Consider the following 11399-nt stretch of genomic DNA (forward strand, 5'->3'; position numbering starts at 1 on the left):
TGATGCTCTTGAACACTTGTGGGGAAGTCTACTGCCATTTAGTGCTTATTTATTAAAGGAATAGTTCACCCAAAAATGAACATTAACTCACAATTTACTCGACCTCAAGTGGTTTACGAACATTTATGAGGTTCCTTATTCTATTGAACACTAAATAAGATATTCTGAAGAAAGTTGAAAACCATGGAAAACAAATTCAATGGAAGTCAATAGATTACAGCTTACTTCAGGATATCTTCCTTTTTATGCAAACAGAAGAAAGACAGGTCAAACAGGTTTGGAACAAGTGGAGGATGAGTAAAGGATGACATACATTTTTCAGTTTAGGGTGAAATATCTCTTTAACTTGAGGTGCTAAAGCAATATTTATGTGTGGAGAATGAAAATAATCCCCCAAAATTGATGAGAGCCATATCTAGGGAGTAACCCCTGATTCACAGTGTCAACGCTTGACAGAAGGTCTGTCTGAAGTTGGGGCTGGCGCGATCATCATAGCAGCGTCAGCCAATAAAACTAGTCAGCAATCAGCTACTGTTTGAGCTGGTGTACTTGCATACAGTGATCTTATTGGCTGACGCTTCCATTGGCGTTGAGAAAGTCCCAACTTCTGCAGCAAGCAATGCCACTGAAGCGAAGCCAATGGATCCACAATTCAGTTTGGCAACGCTTGATGACACCCATTAAAAGTGAATGGGAAACGTTGACGCTGACCATGGCTTAATTTGTGCCGGTACATGCCGGATCTGGCACCTCATTTTACTGATCCCTCTCCTCACACGCCCTCCTCCACCGTCCGCTGTTCATTTTTACTTTTTTCCGCGACTCCCCAACCCTCTTCACTTTTGTCCGTGACACCTCTATATCCTCAGGTATCATGCTGGATCCGTTACCCCGATCTGTTCCGGCACCTCGCAATTCACTAAGTACGCACTGACACTGACGCCTGATGTAAATGGGCTGTAACACCTGAAGCCTGGTTTATACTTATGCGTCAAGTGATCAGCGTGACCCAAAGCGCATGCAATACGCGAATCTGTGCATTTATACTTCTGTAATAACACTTCTGAAACACTAGCTGGCAGTAGGTGTTTATGTTCCTCTGTGTCGAGTTTCTTCGCTGGTGTTTTGTTTTTTTTGAACGCTTCCTTAATGTACAAGTGGCTCAACTTGCTAATTTTGAGCCTGGGATCGACGGACGTGCAACAACTTTAATCATAAGGCAAACACAAAACAACAGTCTTCATCCAGAGCTCCTTCACGAGACTCCACATTTGTAAACACTCGCTGCATCGGGCTCGCGCGGCTCTCGCCTCCGCCCACACTCATCAGCGCTAACAAGCTGACCAATTACAGAGCTTGCGTTACGCGTCGTTTAGTTAAATTTTTTCAGAGGTGCGCATCAACGTTGCCACAGCCACAGCGAGGGCTATTCGTCAATAAACGCCACGGCCACGCTTGATGCAGAAGTATAAATCAGCCTTGACTCACACAGGGCTTCACCGTCAACGCTTGACAGAAGGCGTGTCTAAAGTTGGGGCTGACACGATCATCATAGCAACATCAGCCAATGAAATTAGTAAGCAATCGGCTACTGTCTGAGCTAGTGTATTTGCATAAAGAGATCTAGTTAGCTGACGCTTCCTTTGGAGCTTGAAAAGTTGAGAACTCCCAACTTCTGCAGCAAACTGTAAACGGATCTACAGTTCAGCAATGCCTGACGTCACCCATTCAAAGTGAATGGGAAGCATTGACCCTGACGCCTCGTGTGAATGGGCCGTAACTGTGTGTTCACACTGAAGCCAGCAAGAGCATCCAAGTTCACTACATTGATTTTATATTGAAAGGAGCCGTTGCAGCATATCAGCAAATCAGTTACATTCCTGCATAAAAACATGCTCTCTAGTGAGAAAATGTTGCGCGCCTTTTATCAAATTAATTTAACTACGAAAGATCCAGTTGTTGCGTGTGGTGTGGCTTTGCTCCACTTATCCAATATGTCCATATGTCTGAAATATTCTGAAGCAGTGATACTGTTTTGTACTGTCGTTAGTTTGCATGAGACTTCCGTTTATCAGTAACTCGGCAGTATCTTTTTTTATTGAAGTACCTGTAAGAAAACATCGTAAATATTGCGACTGCAACAACACCTGTGGTTGCAAAGTTCACAGTGACTTCTCTCGACTCCTCTCAAGTGGTGGACTTCAACATTCCAATTGTTTGCCGCCGAACACGTCATAGCCCCTTACCATGAATTTGAGTTGATTTCAAATCTCTTTGACGGCCACACTAGTGAAGACGTGCCACACCGCTCTACGTCACTTATCGCCGCTGGCTCCCATTGAAAATTAATGACTTCCATCTTCTTCGACGCTCTCGCCGTCTTCGGTGAGAATGCTCAGTAAGAATTACATAGAGACATCGGGGTTGACTTGAGTCAGTATAAACAACTTTTTAGCAACCATACAGAACACCCAAGCAACTGCATAACAATCACCCATTACACCCTTGCAACCATCTAAAGCACCCTGACAATCTGCATGGATGTTGAGATGGGGTGGCTTAAAGTGAATATTTATCCCCTCGGGATGTGATTGAGAACAACTTCAATACTTGCATTAATGTAACAGAGACTGAGGGTGCTTTTGCGACAGTATAAATCTACCTAAAATCTACCTCAAACAAACTAGCATTCGTTTATAAACTGCATAGCAACCACCAAAAATGCAACCTGCATGGATGTGGTATTATTAAGATGAGATTTTACTAGCTTCAAGATATGAATTTTTAGCACACTTTGAGGTCTCTATATGCTAGCATATGTCTAGCAACTAGCCAACATCTATCACATACTGTAGAATCAATCCAAAACTGATACTAGCCAACATCTATCACATACTGTAGTATCAATCCAAAACACCCTAGCAAGCTCATAATAACCATATGGAACACGCAAGCAACTACATAACCATCCAAAACACCCTGGACACCACATTACGACCCACCAGAGCACCTTTGGAAACACAAAGCAATACATTACAACCACTTTATCATCCAAATAACAGTGTAAGTTGAGGATGTTTGTGCTAGTGCATTTATTTCCTTTATAACATGTCCAAAAAAAATCTAATATTAATAGTTACAGAATTCGGCATAGAGATTTGACTCTTTTTAAAGCATCAGATTAGCATTTGCCTTATTTCCTGGTTAAACACTACTTGTTTAATGATAGAATTGTTTGTTTACCAGCACACTCCAATATCAATATTTGCTAGAGGCTGTTACATTCATGTTTGTTTGATCATCGTACAGCATTCAAGTGAATGTTTTCTGTCAAGTGCTTTTACAATATAATATAATGATGCTAAATGCTAGCACTCTGCTCTCTTTTTTCCCTGACTTAATAACAAATGTTTAATGTAAAGTCCTAGTCACAATAGCCATAAGCAAAGTAGAATAAATCATAATTGGTAAATTTCTGCCATTTAATTTGTAATTTACCATATTATAATTAAATTTATTTTTGTAAGAAAAATGGTGGTTGCTTGCAACAAAGCCATCTGCCATAACGTTTTTGTGTTGCTGTTAGCGCATTTGTTACAACATTCTGGCTATAGGTTCAACTAAGAAAAAAAATATTAATTCGTAATTTATAGTTCCTTTCTTATGTAATTAACCATATAGTCATTTTATTTATTGTAAATAACATTGTTTTTTGTAACACAGCTATTTGCTAATGTATCTGTGTCGCTGTTAGCGCATTTGTTACAACGCAATTGTTTATACAGTCTTGCTAGTCATTTGGTCATCTAGTCTTACTCTTCTTGGCTGTCATCTTCTTGGTGTTGGTCATCATCTTCTTTGTCTTTGTTGTCATCTTCCTCCTCATGGTCATCGTCATCTTCATTGTCATCTGCTTTGTCGTCTTCGATGCCATCTTGGTCTTAGTCGTCATCTTCTTGGTCTTGGTCTTTGTCTTCATCTATGGTCCTCGTCTTGGTCTTCTTAGTCTTTGTCTTCTTAGTCTTGATCGTCATCTTCTTTGTCTTCGCTGTCATCTTCCTCCTTATGGTCTTGACATCCAAGACGAAGATCAAGACAAAGACCAAGAAGATGACGACTAAGACCAAGAAAACTAAGATGAAGACTAAGATCAAGATGGCATCAAAGACGAACAAGACTGAGCAGATGACGACTACGACTAATCTCTTATGTCGCAAACCAAATCAAAATCGCAATGTCTGTCAAAAAAAATCGCAGTTGGATATTTTCCCGAAATCGCACAGCCCTACTGCTATCTGTGTTTCTATTAGAACGTTTGTTACAACTTTCTGGCTAGTTTCTACAGCCTTGCTGAGTGTTTCTTAGTCAAATAGATATTACCAAGGTAGAATTAATCTTAATTAGTACATTTGTGTTCCTTTATTTTGTAATCAAACATATAATCATTGTATTTATTTATTGTAAAAAAATTGTGGTTTCATGTGACATAGCTATCTGCTAATGTATCTGTGTTGCTGTTAGAGCATTTGCCTAGTTTCTACAGCCTTGCTAGGCATTTCCAAGTCAAAATAGCCATTTGCAAAGTATAATGAATCTTAATTAATTAGTAAATTTCTGTAATTTCTTTTTTAATTAACCATATCATTTATTTTTTTGTAAACAAATATGTGGTTTCCTGTCACATAGCTATTTGCCATGAAGCTATGTAATCGCTGATGGTTCTGTATTGCTATTAGCGCATTTTTTTTACAACATTCTGGCTAGTTTCTACAGCCTTGCTAAGCATTTAGGAAAGTAATGAATCTTAATAGTATTTTTTGGTTACTTTTTTGTAATTAGATCATTTTATTTACTTTTTGTAAACAAAATTGTAGTTTCTAGCAACAAAGCTATCTGATTATGTACCAGTGTTGCTGTTAGCGCATTTGTACAACTAGTTTCGACAGCCTTGCTAGGTGTTTCCATTTCAAAATAGCCATTAGCACTATATAATCAATCCAAATCCTGCTTTACTCAAGTTAATTTACCAAAACAGTTCGCTCTATCTCAGTCACTTGCCCTTACCAGCTGTCTACAATCATTTGATTTCTTTCTGCGCTTAAAAACCATGCCATTACTGGTCTAAATGACAGCATCTCTCCGGCGTCGCTGCTCTGGTGTTGCTATGTGACTGAATCTTCACAGCCTGGCAACGTGAGTCTCAAAGTCCCTGAGTCCCCGTCCGGCTTTGGAAGTGCAAGGTGAGTCATATAGTACTCAGGGGACGGGAAATAAAGCATTCCCTAAAAAATCATACATCAAATCCAGCACAGGGCTTCTGTTAGCTTAAAACTAGCTGCTTAGGGATTAAACCGCATGGCTTGGAAGCTGACTAACCTGCTGAAAACACAAAACTACAGAAACCATTGAAGAGTTTATAATGATTTTAATGGAAATTATATTGGTTTAAATTGAATCTTTTTGGGTTTTAAGGTCACAACTAGAGACCATTAAAATGTATTTGATTAACATCTTGAAGGTTTGTTATGTTTTTAGTGGCATTTGTACCAGCTGTAATGGATGCTATTGCATATTGTACCAGCATGGTAGAGCATTTGTGTGTGCACCTAAAAAAAGAAAGCAAAAGAAACCATCACAGAAGTTCTAATGGTTTCCACTATAATTACCATCAAAACACATTAAAGACAGTACATTTTAATTTATTTCTACTATGTTTTGGGACATACTCCTATAGGATTCATTGATTTTTACATACCATCAATTGAAGTCAAACAGTTACGAGAAACCCAAAACAACTGTTGCGGTTTCCATTAAAACAAGTGCAACTTCCAATATATTCATGTCAGGGAAAACAAATTTATTTTTATTACTTTTAGGTCTTTATTTTTTATTAGAAAAAAATGTTTAGACTAACAACAGATTAATCAATCTTTTATTTCTTGTATGATACCATATATTTACCAAGCTTACTTCTTTCTTACTGTGTTGCATACTTTTTTAGAAGGAACTGGTGACAAGAGGGAAATAGCAGAATAAGAGTAAATATAAAGCAGGGGTCCTTGCTCCAGACTGCTGTCTAATAAGAAGTCTAGACATGTCACACAGAGCTGGATGCTTGTAAAAGTTGTGAAATATATTAAAGTTACACTTAACTGTTTAGTTCTAGTATGCAGAAAAGGGTTGCAGAAAGAGGAAGTATGTTTGGGTACAAGAGCCAAAGGACCTTACATCAGTTGTGTATATATCAATCTAGGCTCATTCTGAAAACGTAGATCCGTAGACGTTCCTAGAAACCGTGAAATACGTACCAGGAGGTGCGGCAATTTTTGCTTTTGCGAATCCACGAGAGGCCTATGTGTGCTTTTTCATATCTCAAATGTCTCTCGTGAGTGCCATTCACACCTGCGCTGTTCTCCCGTAAACCCACCAGAGGCTGCTGTCGAACGACCGTCTGTCTGACTGACTGAATGATTGACTGTGCGATCAGGCAATCAACTGACCCACCCTCCTCCTTCCCTTAACCCAACAAATTTCTAAGATTGACTCGCCCACCAGCTTAGTTCCCTAAACCCAACCAACAATTAACAAAAGCTGTCCAGAAAAAGAAAACGCTCGTCTTATTTTTTTAAATATGTTTTCAGATTTCACCACATTCTGACCATGTAATTCACTTGTTTATTTTATTTTTTGGATACTGTTTTTGTCTTGTCTGATTTCTGTAACCACTCTTTCCCGGACTCGAACCCAATCGTCATCATGGTCAACACCTCTCAGCATCTCAAGTCCACCAACGTACACAACGAGCTAACTGGACAAACTAACTGTCGTGGGAAAGCCCTCCACACGGAGGTAATCGGTCAGCCGGTAAGCGCAAAACGCCCGTGACCGTATTGGGCATATTTGCAGTTATAGTAGTAATAATTGTACATTTAGTTTTAAAATTAATTCGTAAATAAGATTAAACTGTCCGATGTACACAAAAAATTAAGCATCACTAAAACACGAAAGAATAAACTACATTAACTCAAGAGCTCATCTTAAAAACAGGATATGACATCATCAAGGGTCATCTTGTATCATCAAGGGTCTCGTGGTGCTCTAGAGATGCCAAAGACGTCATGATACTCACTGAACGCAGCGATCGCCAAGATCATCGTCACCACAATGGAGACCCACGACACCCATAGTGCTTTTTTTCTGTAGCTTTGGGCCTCATGGGGTTTGAGCCGCATGCTGCTCTCCAGGAGCCCTGCTGAGGGACAGCACACAGTCAGATTACCTCATGCTTCCCTGACATAAGCATCTCTGAGGAACTCAAAGTGATTTATTCTCCGGTTAATATCTCAACAACAATGAGGTTCTGTTACAAAAGTTACGTTTTCATAAGCAATGTGTTTTCGTATACATTTATTTAAAGGGTTTATATGTCACAATTTTGATGTATTAATCACTCTTTTTAAGTAGAGTGTGAACAGTTTTCATCAAACTTAAATAAAGCAAGACCATCTCTGACTTCCTACAGGATGTCAATAGCTAGGTTTCATTCCCCCTGTGTTAAATTAATGTGCAATTTGAAGTACAGCATGAGGAATGAGTGATGGAAATGCCAAATTTCAAATAAAAAAGTTTTTATAATCGCTTGAGGTGGTTTTGAACTTGTTCGAAAAAGGATCAATGTGAATAATGAAAAATTGAAATGCATTTGTCGAATGAACATTACAACCGCCTGACTAGTCAGCTGTCTCCATTATGTTTGCCTTGTTTACTGTTGGTTGCTAGGATACCAATACTACAGTCAGCCACTCTAATAAGTTGACGGACACGCATTTAATTAGCATTTGGATTTTTTTTTGCTAAATGTTTTTTAGCGTTAGGATGTAAACTTTGCTAATAAAAACCTGATGACTGCCAAAAACAATTTTCATACAAAAGACTCATTTTTGGGGGTGAGGAAAAGCTAAATTAAGATTATTATATTTTTTATGAAGGACTCATTTATAGAAAAATAAAAATGATGACGGATTTTTATTTAAAGAAATTGTGACGATTTTTGATATGCTTATATATTACATATAAAGTTTAATTTTATGTAATACTTTACATGATTTTGAGTTTATTATTTATTACTGATTATTTATTATGACCAATATTTTTTAGGAATTGAATTACACAATAACATATTTCTGTTTTATTGTAGATTTATAGGGCTAAATATAATGTATTTAATGCAATTTAATTTAGCAATGAAATATTATAACTCTATGCATGTATAAAACATTTAATTCAATGTTCTGTGCAATCTTCCTTAGAAATTCTTACACTTACTAATGATTTCTTAGAGAAATTTTGTTTCTGAATAAATTCTACATCACGTTTTTTACCAGTGTATCCATGATATTCAATGTTATTGTAAAAAGGTGTTAATTTCAGATTAATGTAAATTAATACAGTGACAAAATAAACCCTACTGACATTAATGATGTTGTACTTTGCATAGAAAAACGTGATTTCGATTTTTAAAATAAACATGATTAAAATTATGTTAACTTAAATGGATCATGAACATATTGAATATGATTATCACTAAACTTCGTATTAACAATGTATTATGAACTCAAATCCATTATGTGGAACCAATGTCAATAATTCAATTGAGTAAATCCAACTGAATAATTTAAAGTGTCCATATACTATTTTTCCTTTAGTGCATAGGCTATTACGTATTTATAATAATAATAATTATTATAATTTTTTTTATTATTATTATTTACGTTTTGTCTATTATTAACTTTAATGTTTATTTCTAGCCTACACATAACTTGACTTTTAAAAAACACACCCTAAAGAAATGTAATACTGCCAAACCTGTAACAACTTGCACACAGGAATGTTTTTATCACAAAAATACCCCAAACCAAGAGTATCTAAGCCCTTCAAAACTCGTACCGTTATCCTCCGGCTCCCCGATCTTCATCTGCTGCTCCATGTTAAAACTGTCCGCTTGATTCGGATGGTGTCCGTTGGCGGGAGTCGATGCTGGATCCTCCAGAGCTGGATCCGGGGCAGAAGGAGCGGGACCGGGGTCTACAGGACCGGCCGTGGGGTCAGAGGCAGAGGAGGAGTCCGTCATGATGATTGGGGCCCGGGTTCAAATGTCTAGAAGCATCCGAAAAATGTCACACCTGGACGCGAGCGGAGAAGGCGCGCACTGCCGGGGAGCCGTTCAGAGCATCGCGGACGGGCGCGCGCGCTCTCTCACACACGCGCGCGCTAATTAAAAACACGCACGTGCGAACTGTACTTTATAAACAACGGCAAGGTGTCAGAAACATGCGGGAAGTATGGACATTAAATAAAAAAGTTGTGGACGTGAGGTTCTGTCTGGGGGGGAGCTGGTGACGCGTGAGCAAATAACCCTCTGCTCGTGTTAAATCCACTCGTAAAACACTCGTTTAAATCGCCTACATCTGAGAGAAAATAGGCTACATATATTTTTGGTCAGTAGACCATATTATTGTGATTTTTTATGTGTGTTGTTTTTCCTATATATATATATATATATATATATATATATATATATATATATATATATATATATATATATATATATATATATATATATATATATCATCATCAATAGTTTAGCAACTTGGAGATGGACTGGTTTATAGATTATTTAGATTGATTCATTTGCTGGTAAAAAGGTGTGTATTATAAATAAAAAGTAATTCCTAACTGAATCAGTGAAGTATTGGTGCATTAGCGACATCTTGTGTTTATTGCAGTTATTGACTGAGCTGTAAACAAGTCTGTCCAAATAAAATCCTCTTGCTGACAAAGGAATAATCTTAAATAACGTAAAATAGCTCTTATCAGGCTACTAATAATACATTTATATAATTATTTTTAATTATTAATATGTTGGACGAGACTCAAATAGATTTTTGCATTTTTTTAAACAATAATAATAACATAAACAACAAGTCTTTTACACAGACCTGTGTGTGTAATATGCAGAGGTGGAAAGAGTACTGAAAAATCATACTTAAAGTACCATTATTTGCCCAAAAATGTAGTGCAAGTGGATTAAAAGTGTTGTAAATAGTTATGAGTTAAAAGTAGCCTTTTCAAAAGTATTCAATTACACTGTGAAAAGTTAATGCATTTACATGCAGTTTGTCCAGGGATTTGTAAACGTAACATTCTGTAGTACATTCAGTTATTTTTCTATATTCCTTCCTTTCGTTTGTTCTTTCCTTCCTTTATTCATTCATTTGTTCGTTCCTTCCTTTATTCATTTGTTCCTTCCTTCCTTCCTCACGTCATTCATTTGCTCAGTCATTCGTTTGTTTGTTTATACATATTTTTTTCCTTTCTTCATTAGATCCTTTGTTCATTCATTCATTTATTCTTTTGTTTGTTCATTCCTTAGGTTGGTTCAGTCCTTCCTTGAATCCTTCATTCATTCATTTGGTCCTTCCTTCGTTCCTCCCTTCATTTGTTCGCTCATTCATTCGTTCGTTTATTCACATTTTAGTTTCTTCCTTCATAAGGTCCTTTGTTCTTGCATTCATTCTTTTGTTTGTTTGTTCATTGCTTAGTTTGTTCAGTCTTTCCTTGAATCCTTCCTTCATCCATTTGGTCCTTCCTTCTTTCCTCCCTTTATTTGTTTGCTCATGCAATCGTTCGTTTGTTCATATTTTTGTTCCTTTCTTCATTAGGCCCTTTGTTCATATGTTTGTTCGTTCCTTCCTTCCTTTGTTTGTTCAGTCCTTCCTTGAATCTTTCCATCATTAATTTGGTCCTCCTTCACTAGTTTGATCCTTCCTTCATTCTGTCCTTTCTTTCATTCCTTGTTCGGTCCTTCCTTCATTTGGCCCTTCTTTCTATTTTTCTTTTACTCCATTTAGTGATTGCTTTATGTTGTTTGGTGATTTTCAGTGTTTGGCGGACATCCTTCATTTTCTGATCAGGTCTTTGGGTCAAAGTGTGTAAAGATTTTGGACATATTCTTGGACATTTTTAATGCTTCCAAAAGGTTTAGATGCGATTTACTTTCTATGTGTGGTTTGATTGGACAGGAATTAAAGGACTGATTTTTCTACTTTAGCCAATCACCATAGACTATAAAGTAATGAAGTAGTGACTGCAGATTGAAGGAAAATAGTGGAAGAAAAGTACCGATGCAGCACTAAAAATGTACTCAAGTGAAAGTAAATGTACACATTTTTAAAACTTCTCAATTACATTAATTTGAGTATTTGTATTTGTTACTGGTTGTGATGTGAACAAGTGGATAGTGAGCATAGTTAATGGTGACAGATGTATAATTGTTGGTATCCCCTCCGTACAGCTCGCGTCGCTGCAGCGTTTTTTCCTCGCGCTCGTGACGTCACTGT

At 37.2% G+C, this 11399-nt stretch overlaps 1 protein-coding gene across 2 annotated transcripts in view; it reads right to left on the minus strand.

Annotated features, from left to right (window-relative positions):
• Positions 1-9442, minus strand: part of tmem163b (transmembrane protein 163b) — a 71099-nt gene extending 61657 nt beyond the window's left edge. Inside the window, exons 1-2 of one of the 2 annotated variants that reach the window (XM_002666219.8) lie at positions 8947-9210; positions 7130-7249 (exon numbers count right to left, since the gene is read on the minus strand). In XM_002666219.8, the coding sequence (XP_002666265.2) occupies positions 7130-7249; positions 8947-9130 (304 nt within the window). In that variant the 5' untranslated portion in view covers positions 9131-9210. Of the gene's footprint in view, positions 1-7129; positions 7253-8946 lie in introns of both variants that reach the window. The other variant, NM_001423848.1, reaches the window with a different exon arrangement.
• Positions 9443-11399: the final 1957 nt, after the last annotated feature.

The sequence above is a fragment of the Danio rerio genome, chromosome 22 (genome assembly GCF_049306965.1).
Source record: "Danio rerio strain Tuebingen ecotype United States chromosome 22, GRCz12tu, whole genome shotgun sequence".
Lineage (NCBI taxonomy): Eukaryota > Metazoa > Chordata > Actinopteri > Cypriniformes > Danionidae > Danio > Danio rerio.